Raw genomic sequence first — 26,017 nt, forward strand, 5'->3', positions numbered from 1 at the left:
CAATGACAAAAAAACTAAATACATGTTGTATGAGTTACCACAATCTTTTGTGAAGGCGTAGTAACCCGCGTCATCCAGTAGGCCTAGTAGGCAACAATTTACCCGTCACACCATGTCGGAAAAGTTAATTAAACAAGAAGGGAAAGAACACAGTAATCACGAGAGAATGGATGGAGCTGGGTATGCATATTATTTTTTCGATAACGCACCTTATTTATTTGCATATGCCAAAATCGTATGGTACCTATACTGCCACTGCACTGGTTGGATAGGCAAAATTCTAAAGCGTGATGCCCCTGCCGTGCTTTCCCTTCTTCCCGCTGTGTCCACAGGTACTGCCAGAGCACAGGCACTTGGAGCGTTTCAATAAAATATAATGCTAAATAAATACGAAATCTATTTACTACCAAAGTCTTAATGTTTCTATACTCTCTTTCACCTATTAGTATTATTGCCGACAATAATCGGCGCAACCGATCGCGCCCCTTAAAAATGAAAGCCTGCTGGGTCCTGTCAACTCGGCCCACCTCCAAACTCGCCCCCGCAGTTGGGCGAGTTGACGCGTCAGGAGATCGGTGAGCTCGGCTCGTGGGATGAGTTCACCCTCCTGGAGATCGGTGAGCTTGCCATGCCGGCTAACTCGTGAGATGTTTCACACACCCCAACTCTAATAACTTGCGAACGATTTGAGTTACATTTCTAAAATTCTAGATACAAGTAAACACATGTCTTAGCTATGGTTTCTGTGAATTTTGAGTATATTGAAGCACGAATAGTTTAATTAATTACCAAAAATATACGCACGGTATCCGTCATAGGCTAATGGTATATACCTATATATTTACCTGAATTCAACCAGATTGACCTGGCGATGGCGAAGCAGCAGACATGCATTTACGGTAGACAGATTTTATTATAGAGATCAGTGAGACAGGATACGCACCATAGACGATAGAAGACCACAGTTATTGATTGTCTCTGCATGCATGCGCCCTGCACTACTTCCGATAATGGAGGCGCTTAGTCAAAAATGCTACCGATGTTTCGCTGCAGGGCTCGAATTAACCGACGGCACCGACGGCAATTGCCGTCGGTGCCCCTATCAATTGCCGTACTGCCCCTGAAAATCCAACTCGACCGACGGCAGTCACCTGCCTTGCCCGTTTGTGTAATTGCCGTCGGTGCCCTTTAATCTACTGCCCTAGTTTCGTTTTTAGTCGAATTAACATAACACGTGCGCGTGCGTGCTGTAGTTGCAATGATGAGCTTAAAACCGATAGTCGCAGGAGGGAACAATAACAGCATCGGATAATTATTCACTCCTGATAGCGGGCATATAAAATTTATTGTTACTGTACTTCCATTAGCAGAGGGAGGTACAAGGGTCGGTGTTACGGTGTAAGCTTACATGGGGGCATATTGTTTTGTACATTAAAAGCAAGACGATGTTGATGTACTAATTTGTTATGAGTTTTCCTTTATTTTACAAAAGTGCCTTGGTGCCCTTCTCAAATTTTGAAAGTTGCCTTGGTGCCTTTTAAAATTGCCTCTGTGCCCTTCCATTTTAGAGAAAATTCAAGGCGATTTCTCACGTGCCCTAAAAAAATTGCCTTGCCCTTCTCGCCGCTTAATTCGAGCCCTGTTTCGCTGGCTACATTTTAGCCACAAAAAGTAATAAACAACACTCTTTTACCAGAAAAAGGATGTACCAACGCTTTATTGTGATATACTGTATTGGATCGCTATTTTTCGATGTATTTCGATATCAATATCGGACGCAAATCCATCGCGATTTATCGATGAAGTGGGCATCGATGACAGTCCTAGCTTGTAGAATCGCATGAGCGTGCGTGCTTGCGTCCGTCCGTCAACAGTTGGGCACAAATCTTAACCGCTTGACGTACGGTCACGATATTTGGGAGTCGGGGGGGGGGATTGTGAAAAGGACTCAGGATGACAAATTTGGGTAAGATGTGTAAATGGAGGGGAATATTTCCCCCTTAACTTAAGGTATAGGAGGAAATACGGAATTGCGGCACAAATCTTAACGGCTCGACCTATGCTTTTAATATTTGGTGTATAGTGTGATGGGCAGGAAACCCATCACCAGTGCGAAATTGGAGGTTGCAGGTCAAAGGGCAGTGGGGAAAAGTTCAAGTGCACGTGCACCCACGTGTACGTGCAGATCAGCTTTCCTCCCAGATGTCTTTGCACCTCTACTTTGCAACTCTGATTACAATTAATTTACGGTTTTCCTTTTTTTCCCCCGGTTTAGCAGTGATACCGGACAGTGCACGCGCGCCATCTATCCAACGATTAGTAAATGGCGAACCCCATTAGAAATGCACATGCTATTGGAAAAAACGGCAGGCCCTACACCGATTACGTTAAGCTGTGCCAGCTTGACAAGGCCAAGGGTTGGATGTCGGCAGCACTTACCTCGCCGACAAGGCCTGGCAGAGGTTCATTACGGCGATAGCTGATGCCGGAACAGTTTGTAGCTATAAATGAGGCCAAATTCCTTGCTGTGATAAGTGACGGATCCACAGATTCCTCATCAAAGGAGGCCAAAATTTTATTTTCGAATTTAAATTTTATTTAATTTAAATTTTAATCTTATGATCCATATCAAAGTTACATGTATTTTATACAATTGAATGTCTTTTACAAAACCTTTCTGGGGGACACCCTTTGGGGTACCCTGGGAGAGACCCCCTGTACCCCCTAGCAGAAGGGGGCTCCACCCTCCTACCCCACCTACCTCCTGGCAAATCACAATGCTTGTCGCTCTGCGCCTAGTAAGAGTCCTTCGGCAGGACTAGTAGAATCTTGGAAGGTCTAGTACATTTTTAGCTCACCTTGACATCGTCAAGTTGAGCTATTGCCATGGGTCGTCGTCCGTCGTACGTCCGTCCGTCCGTCCGTCCGTCCGTCCGTCCGTCCGTCAACATTTGGTTTCGGTCAACGATAACTCGGGAACCGTTTGACCCACATGTTTGAAATTGGGTGTAGTTGTTACTGCTATGCTCCCATATGGAACGTCCTATTTTGAAGCACACCAGTCGACGTACTTTTCGAGCCACGGCAATTTTTTGCAAATTAGGTAGGGTTTGGCAATTATATAGCATATTATATAAACACAAACAGTCTGTGGTGTCACACTCGTCTGGTTCGTTTTACAAGATTTCATTGACAATATCTTTAATGCAAAATTAGTATTTCCTCTCCACTCTGTCTATATTAGAGTAAAGATTTACAAAACATGTCGGAACGCAGCATAACCTATTTATTTCAAGCGCAATCGCTACAAAGCGGGTATAGCGCCATCTACGGTCACAAATTGTGATACATTTTGGTTTATAAATTATTATTGCGATATACAGATGGCAATAGTTTCTATAATGTACGTCGATGGTTGCTCAATTAAAACTTACTTTTTCTTACTCACTCATTTGTGTCCTCATCTCTCCACTTTTTGTGGTGAGCTACAGTGTCATTGACACTTTCATTTTTTTTACTAGTCCTGTGGACTAATGAAGTAAAATGGTTAGTGTCTAACCCTGTAACAACAAATAATTTTTTAAATTAATATTTAAAAAAAATAGGGTTAGGGTTAGGGTCACAATGCACCATAAAACAAGAGTTTCAGGCATGCGATTTGTATCAACCAATGGGATTTGGGAGGTATGCAGAATGCAGAAGGTTGCTGAAATGATGTGTACGCAACTGTGTATCTGCATATCTGCGCCTAACAAAGGTGTCACTACGCACTACTTAAATGTTACGTTTATAACCGTAGCAACAGACCTCAGATGAGCCCAGATGCACTGCGGCTCTTGTGTATAGTATTGTGGGACATGTTCTAGACTAGGGCCGTAATGTTTTGGGATTTAATGTTTGCCCGAACATTTCATTTGTTTTATAAGCACGTAGCAGGTCACGATCGCAACTAGCTCTAGTACTATAGCCCGCGCACAGTTGCCGCAGAGCTATAGAACATTTTATGCCAGTTTTCCTAACTGCACCTGCTCCCAAATGCTTCCACGAAAAATGGCTCACAAAACGCAAAATGGTCGGGCTTTTTAACACTTATTTATCGACATGGACATCTCGCCTATCTTTTTGAACACTCCACAACTTTACACCATGTATTTATGCATTTATTCCTCAAAGTGCTAGCACTACTACAGGTCGTAGTACAAAAGTACGCATATACTTGCATTTCGTTTTCAAATGCTGTTGTGTACACGCATGACGTCACCCGAAATGTAGACAAAACACATGGGCAGCTATGATGCAACCTATAGAGTACCGTGTGACGTCACGTTGTCAAGACAACGTACGGGCTGGTTCTACACAACCCACTGGCTCCATAACATTAACTGCGTGAAAATGTTGTGCGTACGTAAATCACGAGTGTGTGCGCTGCAGACAGCGGTAAAGCATCGGTAGCAAGTCGATCTTACAATATTTAATGAATTTTTTGTTTTTTTTGTTTGTTTGTTGCTTTTCACTTCCATCCTTTGGAAATCTATAGAAACTGCAATAATGACTCTCAGAATGATGGTTACAATCGGGTACAAAACACGACACGCAGTTAATGTTACCAGAGCATATGATTGTGTAGAACCAGTAGGTTCGTTGTCATGCCACCGTGACGTCATCACTTCGGTACTCTATTACATTTCGTTACGTTGCGTTTTGTGAGCTATTTTTCGTGGAAGCATTGGGGAGCAGGTGCAGTTAGGAAAACTGGCATAAAATGTTCTATAGCCCTGCGGCAACTTCGCGGGCTATAGTACTAGAGCTAGATCGCAACATGCAATACGTTGATTGAGATGATCAGTTGTTGCTACGCTTGTTGTGCCGTCGTCGCTAGGTCCCGCTCTCGGTCGCGATCGCCTGTGCGCAGAAGAGATGACAGACGGCGGGATAACACACGGCGCCGGCCAGACAACTACCGAGGCGGCGGCGGCGACCGTGGAGGAGGTGGGCCGCGCGACAATCGCCGCGGTGGCAGGATCGATTTCGAGCGGAGGGTTTACCTCAGCAACATTCCATATGATCTGAAGTGGCAAGACATCAAGGATCTATTCCGAGACAAAGGTGCGAGCGAGGAATAGCACTCGTTGGTTTACATTGCGGGCCTGTCACACAACCACACTCCGGACAGACTGTGGCCAACTATGTGCTCATGAGTGTGCACGTTTGGCAGTTTGGTTTGGTCTGTGCTTCACACCATGTATGCTGAATACCCGAGTAGTTATCTAATGTAAATATCTACAGGGGAAAGTTATACAACGAGAATAGTTCTTTTCAATGGAAGTTCAGATCAGTGATCAAGGAATCAGTTTGTGAACCTATCAGATTGAATTGCTGTTTTCTTTAGTTGGTGGAGACGTCACGTATGTGGAGCTGTATGAATCTGGAGAAAATCAGCCAAAAGGATGTGGGTAAGAAATTTGTTGTTATTCATTATATTAATTGTCTTCTTTCAAAAATGTGGTCAGTGCAGCTGCGCATTGCGAAAGTTTTAAAAATTGAACTTATGTAACAGAGAAATGTAAAGTTGATTTCTAGACTAGCTATAAGCCACTTTTTTATCTAAATATCTATTGTAGTATTAAATTTAAATTGTTGACGTGTGTTCTCATTGTCTGTTTCAGTGTTGTTGAGTTTAAGGATCAAGATACTGCGCAGAAAGCTATTGATATTATGCACAGATTTGAAATCAAGGGACGAAAACTTGTCGTAAAAGAGGTTTGTATGTTTACCTGTTAAGGCCAATTTTGTAGTCTCTGTAAATGTTGTAGTTCCCATTATTATATCATGTGTTGATAGTATTCTTGGATCGTATCTGTGTGTGTACATGTATATGCTTAAATCAAAATGTGTAACCCATTGTAAAGGGGATATAATTTTGGTAGTTGTAAAAACTATACTACATGCTATGTTTTTACATGTTTTGTATACATGTATGTGTCTATGTAGGACAGAGAAAGCTTTCATCTTGACGACCGAGGAGGGGGACGAGGAGTAGGAGGTGGCGGCGGACATGGAGGCGGACATGGCATGGGAATGGGCATGGGAGGAGGAGGAATGGGCGGTGGAATGGGAATGGGCGGTGGCATGGGAATGAGCGGTGGCATGGGAATGGGAGGAGGTACGTACGGCTCACACTCATGTTATCTACATGAGAAAATAATAACAGTATAATAATGTAACTAGCAACCAAAAAAATCGTGTAAAAGTAATCTGATGTTGATTATAGCGTCTGAGCTAGTTGGGCCTATCGACACTCAGAATGTTCATTCATCGAATTTCAATAATTGTTGGCATTAAAATTTAAGTATTGTTACACTGCTGTCGAATGTCTGTGGAGAACTCAGTGTGTTTCTCTTGCGTTTGCGCAGGTATGGGAATGGGCGGTGGTCTAGGCATGGACCTTGGGACAGGCCTGGGAAACCTTGGAGGAGGTCTTGGCGGGATGGGCGGAGGAGGTCTCGGTGGCATGGGAGGAGGAGGTCTCGGAGGCATGGGAGGAGGAGGCCTTGGAGGCATGGGAGGAGGAGGAGGTCTCGGCGGAATGGGCGGAATGGGCGGAGGAGGTCTCGGTGGCATGGGCGGAGGAGGTCTCGGCAGTGGCGGCATGGGCGGCGGCGGAGGAGGAGGAGGAATCGGAGGCGGCTCGTCCGGAGGGTCGTTCAACACATATGGCGTGGCGCCGGAGGTGCTTCAGCGTCTTGGCATTGAGGGTCCGCTCTCCACCCGCGTGTTCGTCGCAAACGTAAGTCTCCACGTGCCGTTACTCACCCAGCCGGCACGTTGGGCATGTGTTTAGTTGGTCAGTCGGGCAGTTTTTCCTCGAGCATGGTGTGCAGTGTTCGATCGTATTTCATTGGAGATTGGTTTCTTCTCATTGCACGTGCGGCTAGATCGACGTCACTGCTTTACCTACGTGAACATTGGTAATTTGCAGTTGGCTGTACGCAATGATACAACTCTTAGTGTACTCCCTGTCTGTATGTTGTCTGTACGTTACTGGACAACCGTTCGTGCTATACCTGTGTACATTATGGGACGACTGTCTGTGTAATACCTGTCTGTACGTCATTTGTATGTTGTCGATCAACTGTCAGTGTAATACCTCGCTGTACGTTGTCTCATCAACTGTCAGTGTAATACCTCGCTGTACGTTGTCCATCAACTGTCAGTGTAATACTTCTCTGTATGTTGTCTCATCGACTGAGTGTAATACCTCTCTGTATGTTGACCCATTGACTGTCAGTGTACTCCCTGTCTGTACGTTGACGCGCGTTCTCGTCCTCGCCTGCAGCTCGACTACAAGGTGACTGCACAGAAGCTGCGAGAGATCTTCGAGCTCGCCGGCAAGGTGATGGACATCGTTCTCAAGTGCGACCAGGACGGCAAGAGCAAGGGCCACGCCGTCATCGAGTTTGAGCACCCGGTCGAGGCCGTGCAGTCGATCTCGATGTTCCGCGGCCAGCTCTACTACGGACGCACGATCACCATCCGCATGGTGAGTTGCTCCCGCGCCTGCCCGCGCCCCCGCAGCGGTCCGATTCTGATTTTGTTGTTGTTGTTAGGGAGGTGGGTTGCAGGGCGAGTGTTGTCTGGGGTTTGATGGGATGTTGTCGTGCACTGCAGCAAGTTGAGGGGGCACTAAAGAAACTATATATTTGAAAGGGTGGCAAGGCAAGTGTTGTCTTAGCTTAGATATATGGCAGTTAAGAGCTCAGCAGCAAGCTAGAGGTGCACCAAGGTAGATACATCTATCGAAAGAGGGGCTTTAAGGATTTTTTTGTGGTACAGGGGGGATAAATACACAAATAATGTGCACAGTGTAATCAGGCGCGGATCGTCTGGTGTGGTCTCCGCGGGATGCATATAATCGCAGACAAAAGGATGTTTAAGAGAAATGTAAAGCGTGAGGATAGGAGCATTACTGTGCAACTTGGATGTCGTGCCTGTGTCGACCAGACATTGTAGCGTGTTATCAAAATTCCATTTTTGTTTGTTCCAAAGGATCGGATGGCAGACAAGCCCTTTGCCGAACTTCCAAAGAAACTTCCGGGTACGTCTGGTTACGTGCTGTTCAAAGCGAATTTGCGCAAATACACGAGGTTCTGTCAGCGCACAGTGTGCAAGAGTTAGCTGTCTTGTAGTAATGTGAGTTTTGCTGTTTTGCAGCGGGCTTGGCCGGAATCGGCCTTGGTCTAGGAGTTCACGGCAGCAGGCTTACTAGTTGCAAAGACGTGTCGAGTAAGTGAACATATCTGCCAACGCATTACTGACGAGTGTAACGAAAGTTCTATGCTGCATTTGAGTATGTCGGTTATTGTTGAAACTGGTTTTTTGTCGTGGGTAGCTGTTTCGTCCCGTTATCGTGTTTAGTATTGGTTTGTGATATGGAAGGAGTTTGCCTCAATGTCAGGGAGTGGTTTGGTTGCTGGGAAACAATCTGATTGGGAGAAAACGAGTGACTGAAGCACTTGTCCTTCTGTGTAACTGAGTTAGTGGTTTTCCCTCATGGAGATGCTTCTGACGAGCTGGTGTATTAGCACCAGCCTGCGCTGTGTGTAGCAATTGTCTGGTGGCTGCATACTTGTAGGAATTCAGTAGTTTCAATAAATATCACCTGTAAAGCCACAGTCATCGTTCCTCTACGCCACAATGGACACTTATGCTAGCATCTGAGTTGTTTTCCATTACTAGATGTTGGACCACAAGATATGCCTAGTCTTGGCGGTGGAAGTGGCGGATCAAACCTTGGCATGGGTGGAAGTGGTGGCGGCGGATTCGGAAACCTGGGTGGAGGTAGGTTTGGCTGACGCCATTACATTCGTTTATCCGAGACCGTATTCGGATGACACCAATCGCTGAAAGCGTCATTGTAGTCGAGTCTGACCACCTAGCAAATTGTTTTGCCTGGGCTGTGCCCACCCTGTTAACATTATATATATATATACAATATATGCAACGTTTATACATCCCTGATGTTCGTACATTAGCACGTGTCCATGTATGCGTGTTAGGTGTACGAACCCTGTAGCGGCTCGTCTGATCGCGCGCTGTCCTCTTGTCTTTCAGGTCTCGGTGGCGGCATCGGCTTTGACCTGGCGAACCTTGGTAGCGGCGGCAGCGGCGGCGGTCTAGGGGGTCTGAACATGGGCGGGGGCGGAGGATTTGGTAACCTCGGCAGCGGTATGGGCGGGGGCGCGGGCGGCCTCGGCGGGAGCATGGGCGGGGGTCTTGGCGGCGGAGGAGGCGGCTCGATGGGCGGACTGGGCGACCTGAGCAACCTGGCCAGCGGCAACGGACTGAGCGGCAGTGGGCTGGGACTGGGTTCGGGCGGAAGCATGGGCGGACTGGGCAACCTCGGCGGCGGCATGGGCGGCGGTCTCGGCAGCCTGGGTGGCCTTGGGCTCGGCAACCAGAGCGGGATGGGCGTGTCGGGCATGGGGGGCATGAGCGGGCGCAGCAGCATGGGTTCGAACCTCGGCATGGGCATGGGCGAGTACCGGGATCGCGACTTTCGCGAGAATCGCGACCGCGGCGACAGGGACCGCAGCCGGGACCGGGAGCGAGACAGCCGCGACCGGAGCAGGGACCTGCGAGACAGAGAGAACACCGTCTTCATCAGAAACGTAAGTCACCTTCCCCGCGCGTGCGGAGGCAGGGTGTGTCCGAGATGCTCGTGATGGTGATCATTGGTAGTGGGTTGCATCGCAATCCTGGTTTCGCCTCGCTCGCTAATTCTCCGTTGTTATGTTTCGCTTTCAGCTTCCTTTCAGCGTGACATGGCAGATGTTGAAGGAACGCATCAGAGAAGTCGGTACGTGTTTGTCGTTATCTCGCTTAATCGGTCGGCGCATTTGTCGACTGCAGCTAGTTAGTCATTATTCGGTCTCTCTCCTCTCCTGCTCAATGTCTATGGTTTCCTCTCTTCTGTTGCAGCTGATGTGAAGTTCATCGACATGAAGAGTAAGGGATGTGCTGTCATTTCCTTCTTCACGCGGGAGGATGCCGAGCGCGTCATTGGTATCCTTTACCCACGGCTATACGAGTCACGATTTTAATGTGGTGCTATGATCATTGCACATGTCTACATCTATTGTCTGAGCTATTTTTTCATCTACAGGTTTCCTTCTGCCGTTTTTCCTCCACAATTGTCATACGTGTGTCTGTGTGTCATTTACTGTGCGCGCTTATGTAAAGTGTGTTTTGTGTGTATAGGTGACCGTTGTCCTGCAGCTGTTTCCTTAATTCTCGTGCTCAGCTCTCATGAACGGGGTTCGAATCGACGGTCGGCAGATCGAAGTGCGTTTCGATCGTGCGTTCTAGGTCGCTCGTCGTCAAAGTTTCCCAGAATCCTCGACCGATCTTCCTTCTGATTCGCGGACTTTTGTTTCCCAGCATTTTGCCACTGCTGCATCTTTCAAGGGCGTTCTCCCCGCTCGGGAGCGGGCGGCGTGTGGTGCTCCAAGAGTCGTCGCTCGGTCTGTGGTTAGTGTCTCGTCTGGCGTGGGCGGCTCTCTTGAGCGAGTTGACCACGGCCTCGTGTGCTCGGCCAGCCGGTTCATTCTGCTAGGTGCCGACGCATGTGACATCGTTCAAGGGGCCAGCGATTGTAATCGTGGTCGTTTGCAGTAGCATCACCAACGGACGGCGCATGATGAAAATGGAAGGGCGGGAGGTGGTGGGAAATGGGAAGCGGCTGTGGCACATTCTTGCCTGGCTTTCGGTCTGGCTCTCCCCGAGGGGCACGACGCCCGGCGGTTCACGTTGGCCGGAGACTCCCGTGGTGTGATTGCATCGTGCCAGTCGCATCGGGTTCAGCCAGACGATTTTTCGAAAATAGATTGCCGTTTCGTATATCGGCCGCCGGGTTAACTACGTGATGCCGTTAACCACGGCAATGGGATGTCAGACAGTGCGCAGGTTTTGGCTTCACACGGATTCATGTTCTCTGTTTTTCCTCCACATGTTTAATGAGTATCTGTTACCTGTCACCTATATATTCGGACCATCTGTGGGACGGAATCATTTTGTTGGGATGGCATTTACTGAGTGGACGTTGTCGCGTATTGCACTGTCATGAATTTGTTCTGCGTAGAGTTTTGGCATTCCTGATCTCTGCGTAACCGATGGAATTTTTTATCTTGAGTTTGCTTCTTAGCTTTGCGTCTTGTTGTCCACGTGAAAAATATAAGTGTGTGTAAAGGAACGTGGTAAATATACTGTCAGTCGTTGTTTTTGTAATTTGAGATATATTTAACGCTGTTTCAACAGTTTTGTGGAGCATGCTGCAACTGCTGAGTTGTGGAATTTTTATATTACACAAAGGAAGAGATGTACACACCACCCAGGCAGTCAACGTTCAGTAAATGGTTTTTTATTTGGTTATTGTCGCACGTGCCACAAGCCAGTGGTTGAGTGTGCGTGCATGTGTGTGTATGTGCGTTTCTTCAGAGTGGTCATTTGAAGAAGTTTCGTGTTTATATGGTCACCAGTCGAACAGTTATGCGTCGTTTGCCGGGCAGGACGTGGAGGACTGGTCGCACGAACGCTTCTCACAGAATTGTATATTAATGCTAGATTTATGAAAGTTCACAGTTCTTGGTGTTGACTTCGTCGTCTGTGTTGCCAGGTTGACGTGAAGTTTGCCACGGTGTTTTTTCTGTAGCACAGCGTATAAGATCAAATAAAAGATGTTTCGTCCGCAAGTATTTCGTATCATACAGCCCATTGTTGGCCTCTTGTTTTATACTCTTGGTGTGCTCGGTCCCGAGCATTTAGCGGTGAGTGTAGTGGGTTTTCCGGAGTCTCGCTATGCGACCAACAAAATGTGCTTTCCCTGCTGCAGCAGACGGTATGAGTCCCTTGTGTGGGTTCGTAAGTTTTGTTTGATAGTTAGTTGTAAAGAGTTCACTCCTAAGGTGGCTTTAACATTAGCAAGTGCGAGTTATATTTGAATCAATCTTAGTAACAACAACAAACAAGTATTCGCAGCCAGTTCCCAGCACCGTGTTGGTTGAAGTTCCCGTGTTAACCTACGTGATGATGGTTAGGTAGTGTGCTTCATGTGTTATTAGATGCCTGACCTGAAGTCTTTCAAACTAACAATTAGTAACGAATTTGCATACTTAGTAATCGTTTTCCACATGAGGCATGTCCGCCAAGAACCACAGGTGTAGAAAATAGCAATTAACAGCCGTTGTCTACCTAAGAGGAATTTTAAGATGGTTTGCCATCAGAAGTTTGAACTCGTGCGTAGTTTCCCTCTTTTTATCCTGCAGTCGTTAACCTACGTGCATTCTTGCTTTTAGAAGATCACTTGCGTGTTTAGTTGCATCTGCTTGACATCTCTCGAGACTCGTGTGATGCTATCTCGTGTAGAATGTGCTGCCTGTCGCGTCTGTGTGTACATATCTTGTGGCGGTGTAGCCGCTCGAGGGTGGGGGAGGTGGGTGCGTGTCTTCATTCACCGCTTCAAGTCGCACGCGAAGGAAGGTGCCAGCCTTTAACGGGAGTTTCACTTGATCGTAGGAGAAGAGTGGAGCGTGAGCAAAACAAAGTGTGCCCCCTGCGATGATCGAAGAGAGCAGCAGGTGGTGTCCGGCAGATTCATCTAGTGAGGATTCCTGTCCACGTCCTCACATGTGACACTCCCTACGTCCATCGTGGAATAGTTGTAGAATTAATTTGTGGCAACGTCTAAGTAGGAAAGTAAGCGAGCATTAGTGAGTCGTTTTTTTGCGGCGAGTGGTGACGAACGAATGTGAAAAGGAGTGGACGTATGCAGGTGTGGATTTGCGGAATGGCTCTCGAGGAAAGTGGCTAAGAAGTCATTTTTGGACTAAGCGGTGACAAGTGTGAAAAGGTGGGAACGTGTGTACATATGCTAGTGTTATCAGGTGGTGGTTTCATCCTGGTCAAGAACAACTTGCGTTTTCGACGTGAGCGCCGTGAATTTTCTTTGATATGAAAAGCTTGACCCTTTTTTGTATTGAGTTGCCGTGCAACATTCGAATGTTACTCTCAAGTTCCGCGTCCGTTTTAAATGCATTAACGAAGTCAGTGGCAGAACAGCCTGTCTTGATTACATCACATCACAGTTCAGCAAACGCGCTAATAATATCTGCAGTCTTCAGCTGGGTTTCTCACTATTTGTACACGAATGACCACAAGTTAGCAGCAGCCAGCTGTAGTTCTCATCACTTTCGGACTGTCCCGTCATTCTAGGCGCCATGAGCGAAACCGATCGCTATTTTAACTTCCAGTTTATGCGTTTGTGCACCCCTGTCAGGTCGATCGTGTCACGTGTATGCTTAATGTCATCGGTTGCGGTCAATTATTTAGCACTCTACGAGGCAGCTACACAAATAGCAAGAGGCATTATTTTGAAATCGATTCCTGGGTCTCTCTCCTGGGCTGATGTATCTGGATCGGTCGGTATTTTTTATAGCAAAACTGCTTGAGTTATCAAGGTGTGCGGTCGGTGCTGTTTTATTAGCAGCACGTATGCGTAGTAAAAATCTAGGCAGTCAGGTGCGAGCGCACTATATGCGTATCCACCACACATAGCGTGCCATTCCGCGGATTACCAGCTTTGTCGCTATCGTGTCGGCGATTGTTAGCAGAGCAGGTCTCAGAAGTTACGAGCGGCGTTGTACGGCAGCTATTTCTGCGAGCGTATCAAGGGATTCTCCCTCATGAATCGAGCTCTTCGCCGGTTGGGAAAAGTTTGCGTGGCGATGTTTAGAGGTGGTCGTTGGCCAGGCCAGTATCAGGGCGTCTTGTGCATGCATGGTGGCTGGTCGCTGGGGCGTTTTGGAGCTGGCCGAGAGCATTGGTTGAGACTGGCGTCGAGAACTGGGATCGCGAGCTTCTTGTTTTGCTGCACACGAGGTCGGACTCCCTACATGGCATTTCCCCCCGATTTGGTGAGTATTAGTGCAAAATGGTGCAATCATGGTAAGTTTAAGGTTTTTTGGGGGTTTAACACATAGCTGTCACCATTTTTCAGGAGATTAATTAGCAAAATTTGGATTTGTTTAATTTAGTAATTTTATTTTTTCATCTCAAAAACTCATCCTGCTCATCAATGTTTTACAATGTCGGTAGTAGTGAATGCTTTATAATGAGAGAGATTTGCAAGCAATATTGTTTATTTACAAGGTTTCCATGAATAAGCAAAAACAGGGTAATAATATGCAATAATAATACACATTTCTATTATTTGTATTATATTTAATATAATATATTTTATATAAATTATTAATTTTACAAATTTATTTTGTAATATTGCAATTTAATTGCGACTTTTTAAAAGGTATTCCATGGCGGTATCATGTACGTTCATCAATTTTGCGATTTAACTGTATATGTAATGTGGAAACAATATATATAGTAAAATAAATATGTAAAACATAGATGAATACAACAAATGCATAAGACTTTTTCCTGTTGCAAATCGAAGCACTTTATGTGCCTTATATTATTATACACGTGGGCACAAACTACTGTGGTCACCAATGAGTAATCTTCATATAAGAACAACAGTGGTAATTACGGTAAGATCCCTGGCTGCTAACTGCATAATTACCTAAAATGGTAGGCAGACAAAAAGGTTTTTGGTAGTTTTGTGACACAAATGTATTATATAGCTGACCGGTTAAACAGTTATCTAGCGTGCAAATTGCCCCTAGGCAGTGCGCTTGTATCAGATTGCTCAGTGCCTAGGACAAACAACAAATTTGATTTGGGGCCAATATGCCTCTACAAACAAACAATTCTCTGTGCAATAATAAGATTAATATATGGTGATTGTTTACCAATTGGCACTCGTGGTATATATATATATATATATATATATATATATATATATATATACATATATATATGTTTCTATATTGTGAATAAAAATATTAATCGCACTATCCAAATCATATAAAACATACCAGGCATAATAAATATCAGACATCAAAAGATGTGATAGAAGTGTAAAAGAATCTTAACGCTATCACAAACACAAACAGAATTTTAAAGCCTATCACAACAATAACCGATTATTGAATCTCAGTGTTCACATGAAACGACGTTCGTAGCTTGTGAATTTCAAAACGCCCCATCGTTTTTACGTCCTGTAAAAATGTACTGATTGTTCATATCCAATGTACATTTAAAGGTTTCTGTTGGTTAGGTAACTATTTTGTGATATATACATATAGGTGAACAGATCTTGTACGGTGGTTAACAGTGAGCAGTGACCAGGCCTCATGTAATAACATCTCTGACCGTGTAAGTACAGGACACGTTGCTAAAATTGAGAAGACCGTGCTGATTAGAAATTTACTATAGCTAATGTCTGTATGTCACGTTAAGCTTCGCTGCATTTTCCAGTTGAGCGAGTAAAATTTCACGTGGAAATCGTAGTTAAAAATGGGTCATAAGTTTCCTCATCTTTGCACTTTGAAAGCCGCACGAGATTTGCACACCCTCTGCCAGCATACACGAGGCAACCCAGCCCTATTATATAAAGGATCTAAGAATGTATAGTAGCATTCTTATGCTACATGTAGTGGAGCTAGATGTCCGCAGGCATGCTTACGGGAGTTTAGCTAGTTGTCCGTTGCTATGCTCGGCCTGATTAGTCCACATAGTTACAGCGTTTAGACAATTATAAACCATGGTACTAGTTCGCACACTAGTACATTTGTGATACTGCACATAAACTGCTATCTTTATGGGACTATTCATGATTTGACTAGTACCTTATCGATACTGTAGTTGGCACTTTCAACTAGTAGCACTTTGATACTAGTTATACTTAATTAAAACTGGTATGGTACCAGTTAGCACTCTTACTAGTTCCATAATAACTGTACAGTCATCTGTGTGCAAGAGTTGAGAGATGCACTGCACCCGCCACCTACACAAACCGAATACTGCGCACACGATTAAATAAATAATGAAATATTCCACTCACTAAAACAACTATGATAAATATAATGCACGCTAAAAACCACTCACACGTTCTGGTGGATGCACGCATAGACTTACCCACGCACAGTATATCATTCATGACAATATAATTTCTTAAAAAACAACAATCACGATGCATTGTGGCATTACCTTACATAATGTTCAAACCACAATGCAAATTTATTAATTTCAAATCAAAGACTTTATATAATCTCTTGGCAAACATGGCGTTAAATTGCACAACTCTATAATAATGTTGAGTAAGATGTATTAGGATAATATATATTACATTATGACTCCTATTATTTACTTCGAAAATTGTGTCAAACTGAAATTGTTCTCACCAACAAATTCACTGTCACCCCCACATCCTAATAATTTCACGCACAGGTACTTATAACCCACTGCAACTATCCAAAGCAATATACAGAGCATAGGAAGATGGATGGAAATATTAATACACGTGGAAAAATAATACATATCTATGCATTGAAAACTGGGTTGTCGAACTGATGACCCAGATGACTGATGACTGATGACCCCCTACCCTGATGACATAGCACAAAAGGCATCAGTTATATTTGAAACGACACCCACCGCTGGCTGCATTCGTTATCGCTGTGTGCAGACCCTTTCCAGTCGGACTGGCTAGAATCTGGTTCCCCACGAATCGAATTCAGAGCTGTGGCAGCCATCTTCACTTTCTTCGTGTTCATCAATCATGTGCCTGATTCTGAACAGACTGCAACACACAAGGCTTGATAACTTCAGATAGATTAAATAATCGTCAACTTGTATATAATAAACAATTTCACGTGGGAAATTCAGTAGGTGTGGTGCATCAAAAACGAGTAGATAATGGATATAGTAGGAGTTACTATAAAATACAAAACACTGCAGCCACATACATGTGACACCTATTGATAGGTTTTTAGTGTGCAATCACACACATATCTTCTGCAATACAGTAGCTTAGTAATCGACGAGCATACCTAGTTTTAAGCAGGTTTTGGTGTGCATCCGTGCTTAATAGCACCTCCTCTTGCTTCTTGATCGCCAATTCCTCCTCGTCAACTGTACGCAGCTTCACTCCCAGCTTGATTGTGTGCATAATCTCATCCCAGCCACCTGAAATGGTCAACTCTTCAATGGTGAATTCCGAAACGAGACAGCAATACTTTGAATGAATGAAAATGATTCTGAAAAAAATCGAATGCTGTATGCAGAATAATGTACACAGCCTACTCATTATTGTAAACATTAGGCAAGTAGTCCACAACCACACTACAGCGACACAGATATCTATCGGTGAGATCAGTGATAGAGCACAAATACGACACTAACCGCCCGACGGCGTCACATCCGGCGCTTTCTTCATAGGCTTCGTTTTCTTGAGTTTTTTCAGTGCGGACTGCAACTCCCTCAGGTCGGGCATGTGCGGCCTGGATGGCGCCGGCTTTACCTTCGGCTTCTCCTGCGGTTTCACTTCTCCCCTCGGTCTTGCTGCCGTAGGTGTGTCCGCCTGGGGCTGGGGTGGAGGTACCGGCGGCGGAGGCGGTGGCGGGGGAGGGGCAGTAGCCCCAGGGCTAGTTCTTGGCGGGGGAGGGTGCGGTGCCTCGGGGCTCGGTGGGGGAGGGGCCGTGGTGCCGGGGCTGGTTCTCGGTGGGGACGTGCGCTGTATGCTCGGCGGGGCGTCGTCGGCGAAGTGGTCCGTCTCGAACGTGAACGGCGGCTTGCTGCATCGCGCAGGACTGCGGCGTGCCTGCTTCGACGCACGCTGTCTGGGCACCGGCACCCTCGCTGGCACGCACTCTACTGCGAGGCTGTCATCGGAAGTACAGTCAAGAGAATACTCAGGAACGTCGATGGTGGCGGGCGTCGGGTACTTCTGTGAGCAGACGAAAGTGGATACCTTTGAGTGAGTTTCGAATGTACAACGATGACTAATATATTAATTATAATAATACACGTGTGACTTATTCATAAATCAGTAAAATAAAATCACAATGTAATTGAAGTTTTTTGGATATGTGTAATGATCATAACATTAGGCGTTTCACACTGGCGCGAATTAGCGGGATGCAAATCCCGGTTTTTGCATCACGATCGAAATACCGAGATTATTACAAGTGTGAACGCAATAATCTCACTAATAATCGCACTTTTGACTGCGATTATTTGGAATTAGCGCGATTATTTGCGTGTGTGAACGCTCGCGCAAATAATCCCGTCATTCCAAGCGAGTGAGCAGTGAGCATGCGCAGTGAGCATCATTCCGGCAGTGAGCATGCGCAGTGAGCATCATTCCGGCAGTGAGCATGCGCAGTTCGATTAATGCGAGATATTTCCACCTGTGTGAACAACGACACAATTATCTCGGTATTTCCATCGCGATTAGCATCGCGGTTTTTCTTGTGTGTGAACACGCCTATTTTGTTGATATTACATATTTCTCAAATTGCCCTGCTACTTTGTTACTAGTCTGCAACGACTATACATTCGTAACGTGAACACACCATTCTGTACTTTTGTATTCTAGCCAGTGTCTTCCTCCTCTCTTCTGCCAGTCGCTCTTTCCTCGAATTACTGTTCTGCTTATCCTCTTCTCGTTTCTGAAGAATAACAAAACAAGAAGAGGTGAGATTTCTAAATATCAGAAAAGGCAACCAAAAACTTGGCAACAGTTTCACAATATTATTTGTAGATGCTCAAATTGGAAATCCGTGCAAAACTTGTAAAACACCTTCGTGCAACACTTTGTGGTAGTATAAACATGCAGTGCCACTCACATCACAAGGACCCATTGTCAGAAAAATTATAAGTAGTTATAACATCATAAGTCTAAAATTGTCATAACTTAATAGTCTTATGAAGTGAAGTGTCATGTAAAAGTTTATGTATTAAATAAAGTTTTAGTATTATGATAGTTATAACTATTTATGATGTTCCTGATAACAGGGTCCACGTCCCCCTCCTAGCATCATACAACTGTACACAACTGTACGACAGCCAGATATGACCTACACGTCAGAATCAAAGGGCTCAGAATCAGTGCTTCCATCTTAGTAGGTACCTCATAGCTTGAACCTCAATGTTTTATGCTATTACATGACCATAGTCCATCTGTGTCACTCTCCCCATCTGATCACGTTTACCCAGAGACTGTAGTAGGTGCGTGCCATTTAAGCTATACCTTTTGTACAGCATGGTGTTTAAGATAAAGTGCCTTGTCTTCTTGTCCTTTCTCCATTTTAGACTGTCTACCCTTTGCCAAAGCATCCTGTTTAAAGGAAACACAGATTAACACAGTAATAGACGTTCCCACACAGCGTGTAGTTCTAGTGGATTCTTGGTCCATAGAGCAAGACAATCAACATTTCTATTTATATTCTACTGGCCCACACGGTTAAGAAAAAATTCAGGGAAGCACAGTTTCAATCGGTATTTTCACAGCATAACTTATAGACAAAATACTCCGGAATGCAGATGTTCACAGACGCACGCACGCACGCACTCATGCACACGCACACAATTTCAGTGGAGCATACCCACCTAGTCCCACTACTGCATAACCCAATCTGTTCATTCCCAACCCATCAATTCATTTGTAAAGGAGCTGGCACTTCTTGCACCTCAATCACCTCTAGCATGCACCTTACTATTAGTACATAATATAGGTAAATCAAGATTTAAAAAAATCGCAATTAAAGATATACGAGTCTCTGTTATACACCCATTCCAGCAAAAATACTATACATCTGATTCAAACCCCAATGTCTTACTAGCAGACCGCGCACGGTGTTCCCGTCGGTCCCCCACGCACCTTTTTGTCGCGGATGAACAGCTTTCTCCTGTACAGCATGGTGATGCGGTTCTTCAGCTGCTGGATTGCGGGGTCAAGCTTCGCCGCATCCTCAATCTCATCACTAAAGGTCTCCGGCAGCGACGACAGGTCCTCCACAGCGTCAAAGAACACCGACTCACACGCTGAAACGACGGTGCCCGGTTATCATGGCAACCCGTTACGGCATGTACCACAGCATTCAGTTACCATGGCAACCAGCTACGATGGTAACCAGTTACAATTGTTGCCGTTTACCATGGCAATCAGTTACCATGGTGGCCAATTACAATTATTGATCATGGAGGCAATCAATTTAGTAAACATATTTACCTATACTAAGGCTGTGAAGCTTTAGCTAGGCATTCCAATCCTCTTATAAATCAGAACTTCTTCTCTAAATGGTTTGTTAAGTTTATGCACCAAGAATGTCACACAGGAAGCTGATGCAGAGTTGATAGGCACAGAGGTGGCTGCTAAATAACCAAGCTACATGTCCTTGCGTGCGCGACTCACCTTTATTAGCTATTAGCAGCTTGTTGAGGCGCCTCCGCATCTCTCGCTCCTCCTCTCCTATGATCTCTAGTCGCACGTCGTATATTTGCACTTGTTGAGCATATATGGCCGTCTCTAGCCGCTCTAGTTTGCTGGCCACATCACCCATGTTTTGAACGTTTATAAGCTGGGAAGGGAAGCAAGACTCGTCTTTAGCACAGAGCAATTAGTGATTCTGGTACAGATTCGTAAAGCAGTCTAAAGCATGTCTCAAGCCATAAGTTGTTTTGAATCTGCTTGCACATACTGTTTTACTACTCCTAAGTGTGATAATTACGTATTAATTTAAAATCTATGCTCTTCCGCATGCATAACTTCAACAACAAAACAAAAACTGCTAAATAACGATTTAAAAAAAAGTCAAATCAAAAACTGCTGCCGGAATCACGTGAATAAATGCACCTGCTGTTCCAGCTTGTCTCGCTTGTGCTCATGCTGCCGCCTGGTGGCAGCTAACAGATAGACTCGCTCTGTGTAGAGGCGACCTTGCACGTCCTCTAGACGATCCATACACTCCACCTCAAAGTCAACCTTACCGACTAGTCGACTATCGGTGAGCATTCGGTCTCTCTGAGCTACAGATGGAAATAGTCACGAGCCAACAGTGGTCAAGAATAGTTGAGAACGAGATTGGCAGACGATTATTCCCGTAATAAAAAAGTTATTGTGTACAACGATGGCTCGTTAGCAAGATATTGCTAAGTTCATTAACCTCCGATACCACAAGGTGCAATATTCGAAATAGATTTTAAAAGATAAGAGGGCCTGGACCCTAACACAAAGAACTGAAAGAACTTTGAAGCGTTCCACATTGTGTCACATCAACTGCCACTGTACCGACTTGCACTTGTTTGTCTAAACTGGCTTCATGCCATGCGTGACAACAAATTTAACAAGATGTCATTAAACAGGTTTTTTGTCACTAAACCACATTGTTCCATTTTTTTCCAATGACTTCCTCTTAATGTCCAATGCAGATTTACCGTTACCATTCCGTGCGAATTTACTGTGCCCTGCGACCCGACAGATTGACTGTGCACGTTGTCATGGTTACCTGCGAGTAGTTCCGTCGTCTGCGTGTAGTACTTGACGTATAATTCAGCAATGACGTCGATCGCTTGCACGTATTGTTCATGCCACTCGCTGAACACATCACGATACTGCTGCTTAACCCGCTCACCAACCTCCTCGCTCTGCAGATAGGACTTCGCTTCTCGAACCTTGTTCAGCGCCACCTGTTGGCAGTTACAACCAGCGATTAAAGACTTGGTATGCATTCGAATGTGATCCCGTGTAGCGTACACACAGTCACAATGCTTACGAATAGAGTAATGCACAGAGGCACGCACCCACACATATCAGGAGAGAAATTAATTTGGATTTATATAAATAATAAAGGGGTAACTATATTATATATTACAAATGCGTACGACTTACACACCTAGAGAACTATCGAACTCTGGTGACAGAGTTCTCTGGTTTTATTACCTTTCCGTGTGCCTATTAGCCACACTTCCAAAACCCTTGTCTCAATGATATTAAAATCCCTCTTTTGCTCATTCATTTGTCAATGTAATATAACAAGAATGCTAATTTTAAAAGCAGGTTGACTAGATCCATTGCTATTATTACACAACTACATGTATGTGAAGGTCAACCTGCACAGGTTTAAATGCTTGCAATGCATCATCTTTACACAACTTGGCATAGTCCTTGCCCAACTGACAGATGTGGCCCTGAAAATTTCTCATGCGTACGTACAAGACCTACATTTTATGCACTCCATTCATATTGACTCGCACAGGCTGCCATTTGTACTCACACACAGCAAATTCACGCATTGTGAATTCGTCAACCATGAAAGCTGCACTTGCTACATATTTGGCTTTTTTCGCAAGTAGGTCATATATAAGTTACGCTCATACTAAAGGTCTATGTCCCCCAGGGTACTGCCGGTGCGTACCCTGGGTGCGGTCCGGTATACTATCTGATATGGTTAGGGTTAGGGTTAGGGAGTAGGAGTAGGTGACTCCCTAGACTCTTTAGTGGAGTAGGCGAGGTACGGTCCAGCATATTAGATAGTACCAGCAGAGCATATAAATCACATTGATTGATATCGACGAATCACACAACCGAATCTAAGTATTGGGCCACCCTTCAAAAAATTGTTTGTTTCCCCTTTACCTACTCGCCTCTCAGGGTACCGAGTAGGTAGGTAGGTGAAAAATCTTTTTTATTTTGTTTCGACAAGATGTGTGTATGTATATTGTATATTCTGTTTTGTGTATATGTTTTTGCGGAACAAATTTGATTTTTTTTTTTGGCGAAACGAAATAATTTTTGGTTTGTTTTAATCGGCCAATAAAATGTGTCGAGTAGCGGCGTTTTGGCGAGTCGGTCGGTAAAGGGGAAACAAGCAATATTTTATCTTAGGCCTTGTAAAATAAGTGCAATTAATCAGACTTGATCATAGTTTTCACATGGGTTTTCATAAAAGATTACAACAATAAGTTTAACTTCAGCTATGCTGAGAACATGAGTAAATTTATGCAAGATTGCTTTTTTACAAGCACAATACGATAACAAAGCTTCACTTTTAATGAAGGGGAGCTTCCATCTGCCTACATAGTAAAGACATGTCCTACAGTAAAAATCTTTTGCATTGTAGGGAAAATGCCATTCAATAAAAAATTAATGCACATACTGTACATTTTAAAATATTATGAGCACTGTGTAGGCAATGTGAATCATATGCGATGGTTGGTACAGTTAGTAAAACCCTGATTTTATCCGCCCCGACTTAATGCGAATTCGGATATAACGCGATAAGTCATTGGACCTTTTTTTGCTCTCTCCGGAACCGAAAAGTTTTTCGCTGAGTTAAGCCGGGCTTAGGTCAGATTGTGATTGAATGTGACGCGACTCGACACATTGCAACTCAATGCGACTGCAGTGCCTAGGTCGACAGCGACACGACTGACAGCGATGAGCAACGACTGACACTGGCAGTCACAGAAGTTGCAACAACAAGTTATTCATGGCATTCTTTACCTGCCAGGTAATTTACTTGCCAGAAGGTAAACGTGCAAAAAACGGGTCAAATAAGTCAAAAATAGGGGTGTTTAGGATGTTAGGTCAACATTGGGTCAGTTTATACGCTGATTTTCTTGAGCCCCAATTCAGTGAGAACCTGCTTTTTTCGCGATGACATTTTATGGACCTCAACGATCGTGTTATGACGGGACCACACTGCATTAGGAATGCAGAGACAACACAAAACACCCATACAAATGCATCAATTTGTACCTCACGCAGGTCAAGAAATGGTTGCAGTTGCATGTTGTAGAGTTCAGCCAGTTCTACGTGCACATTTCCAAGTGCCATCTCCTCTTTAGAGTACCACTCTTTGAGCTTCTGTAGACTGGTAATTGAGTTTCTCTCCAGTAAAAACCGATTGACCTGCTCCCTTGCTCGACTGAGGTTATCACGACGAGCCTGCAGTCTAAGTTCGCTGATGTCTTCCAGATATTCCTCGATATTGATCTCTTCGAACATAGTCTGTATGAGCAACTTTTCGCCACATATCTCCAGCGCTATCTGCATGTAGAGTTCCAATTGTTCGCACAAGCTCTGCGGAATCTCGGTGAAATAGAAGAGCGACCAGATGCCGTGGTACTCGATGGGGAGGTCGGGAAGGTAGGCTGCGAGTGCTGGCTGTAAGAGGCACAGTTGATCGTGCACGCCACGAATGTCCTGCAGACTGAACAGCCCCGCCCAGCTGTGCTGCTCATCTCCGGTCACCGTGCGGTGGCTCCCTCTGCAGGTGATTGCGAGTTTTCCCTCTACTTTGTTCCACGCAATGATGAAGTGGAGACGGCGTTTCGGTGAGTCGTCGAGGAACATGTCTGGTTTTATAGCCACCCAGCCTTCCAGACTTCCATAATCTATGTCCTGAAAGAAAAGGCAGTACAGGTTGTCTAAAACTGCTTTGCACAACCTTAGAACAAGCACCCAAACACAATAGATTCAATGACATTGATCCGCATTATTGCCAAGAAAAATTATTTGGTTGAAATAAATTTGGAAATATGCATCGTCATTTAAAGATGATACCAACTATCTGAACAAATTTTTGGTCGAACGACAAAGCAGTTTAAGATTAGAAAATGACTGCCATCGCACATAGTGTTTTCCTGTAGCTTCATCATTTCTGTCATTGCTTATCATCTCATGAATATTTCTGCAGGTACTCGTTTTCAATTTTGTGAAAAATGCAAATTTCTTTAATGGTTATGGCTTTATGGGATTCTACCAATGTTACAAACAACTTTATTTTTTTGGAACTTTGTGAGAATATGAATTACCAAAATCACAAGCAATGATGCTGGTAACTAAGCGCCCTTAGTAGAACGTGGTTGGGTGGTATTAATTTTATTTTATGTTACAGGAGTATTTGCTTTGAGAGGAGCATTGACATTTTGTGAAACACCACTATATAGATTAAGGAATGAATGAAAATATTTGTTTTTGTTCTCTCCTAATAGATTATTATGCAATTAAAATAGCCAATTCTCCATATGAGCAACTAAATTTGTGAAAATTCTAGGTCACTGATCACAGATGTGAGAGACAGCTCCAAGAAACGGTCATGGATTGAAAGATCATTGTAAATTGTATGTAGCATGTAGGTGTATTGACGTTGGTCTCACAGCATCTGTCAGGCAGCAGCAACCTATTCAACCTGATCCTTTACTTGATCTTTAATCTGGATACTTTGATCTGATACTTTAGTCGAAATACAAGAATGAATCTACTACTAGTAGCAGTATCTAGGAATTACCAGCGCAAATCCACTTTAGGCACCTTAGGTATCACGACGTGATGCACAGATTTCTGTGTATCATCAACTGATACACAGACTGTCCGTATATCAAGGAATGATGCAAAAACCCTAACCCTAACCCTAAGTCATAAAGTATAACCTTAGCCTTAGGTATCACGAAGTGTGTTAGGGTTAGGGTTAGGGTTAGAGTTTTTGCATCATTCCTTGATATACGGAAAGTCTGTGCATTAGTTGATGATACACAGAAATCTGTGCATCACTTCGTGATACCCTAAGGTGCCTCAAGTGGATTTGCACCGGAATGCCCCCCCCCCTAACTCTATGGCCATGCAGACTTCAGCTACGTCCGTCTCACGTGTGGCTCCTAGCACAATAGTTACTACGAGTGTCCTATGGCAGCGTAGAATAATCTGATCCAATACCTACTACACCACACATTACTTAGCATCGCAACTCCGTTGATAATCAAATGCGTCAATGTCAACAACAATGGCATGCACTCGCAATCATGTGAGTGTTTATCATATCTTGTTTATCAACTTACCTCCATACTTCCTTTGTGTTTCACACAGTCCTACACAGTCACGTCAAATGGATGCTATGACATTCCCTGAGTAGTGCTCTGGTGGGTCATGTGCTGTAGCAATTACTAGAGATCAGCTGGAGAGGCTCCAAATAATCACAAAGAAGAATGAACACCTACTGACCTTTCTCTCGCCATCTGACGTTATTTGTTTTCATCACGTGATCTCGATCACAATAAAAGTAGC

General features: G+C 44.4%; 2 protein-coding genes across 3 annotated transcripts; one reads left to right on the forward strand and one right to left on the reverse strand.

Moving 5' to 3' along the window:
• The first annotated feature begins 50 nt into the window (after positions 1-50).
• LOC106804871 (myelin expression factor 2-like) lies at positions 51-11,764 on the forward strand. Of its 2 annotated transcripts, none has more exons than XM_014806243.1 (14): positions 51-180; positions 4,880-5,106; positions 5,390-5,453; positions 5,667-5,760; positions 5,992-6,163; positions 6,414-6,787; positions 7,337-7,540; positions 8,035-8,095; positions 8,212-8,283; positions 8,737-8,838; positions 9,112-9,668; positions 9,805-9,856; positions 9,979-10,062; positions 10,301-11,764. In XM_014806243.1, exons 1-14 carry the CDS (start codon positions 113-115, stop codon positions 10,363-10,365), a joined length of 2,196 nt encoding a protein of 731 aa, XP_014661729.1. In that variant the 5' UTR covers positions 51-112; the 3' UTR covers positions 10,366-11,764. The 2 variants fall into 2 exon arrangements, with proteins under 2 accessions (XP_014661729.1, XP_014661740.1); XM_014806254.1 differs by having other exon boundaries at positions 8,047-8,095.
• Positions 11,765-14,481: 2,717 nt separating this feature from the next.
• LOC106804866 (junction-mediating and -regulatory protein-like) lies at positions 14,482-25,972 on the reverse strand. The gene is made up of 11 exons (XM_014806237.1): positions 25,792-25,972; positions 23,711-24,355; positions 21,459-21,639; positions 20,807-20,979; positions 20,366-20,531; positions 19,832-19,995; positions 19,202-19,288; positions 18,525-18,620; positions 17,353-17,896; positions 17,001-17,136; positions 14,482-16,750 (listed from the first exon to the last, which is right to left on the reverse strand). The coding sequence occupies exons 1-11, from the start codon at positions 25,795-25,797 to the stop codon at positions 16,657-16,659; spliced, it is 2,292 nt and encodes a 763-aa protein (XP_014661723.1). The 5' UTR covers positions 25,798-25,972; the 3' UTR covers positions 14,482-16,656.
• Positions 25,973-26,017: the final 45 nt, after the last annotated feature.

Source organism: Priapulus caudatus, unplaced genomic scaffold (genome assembly GCF_000485595.1).
Source record: "Priapulus caudatus unplaced genomic scaffold, Priapulus_caudatus-5.0.1 Scaffold5, whole genome shotgun sequence".
Taxonomy (NCBI): Eukaryota; Metazoa; Priapulida; class Priapulimorpha; order Priapulimorphida; family Priapulidae; genus Priapulus; species Priapulus caudatus.

Coding starts and splice junctions, on each gene's coding strand:
- LOC106804871 (XM_014806243.1), top strand. CDS start 113: ATGTCGGAAAAGTTAATTAAACAAGAAGGGAAAGAACACAGTAATCAC. Junction 5,107..5,389: donor GGATCTATTCCGAGACAAAG/GTGCGAGCGAGG, acceptor TGTTTTCTTTAG/TTGGTGGAGACGTCACGTAT. Junction 5,454..5,666: donor AATCAGCCAAAAGGATGTGG/GTAAGAAATTTG, acceptor TGTCTGTTTCAG/TGTTGTTGAGTTTAAGGATC.
- LOC106804866 (XM_014806237.1), bottom strand. Junction 21,640..23,710: donor CATTTCTTGACCTGCGTGAG/GTACAAATTGAT, acceptor AACTGCCAACAG/GTGGCGCTGAACAAGGTTCG. Junction 18,621..19,201: donor AACACCATGCTGTACAAAAG/GTATAGCTTAAA, acceptor GTTATTCTTCAG/AAACGAGAAGAGGATAAGCA.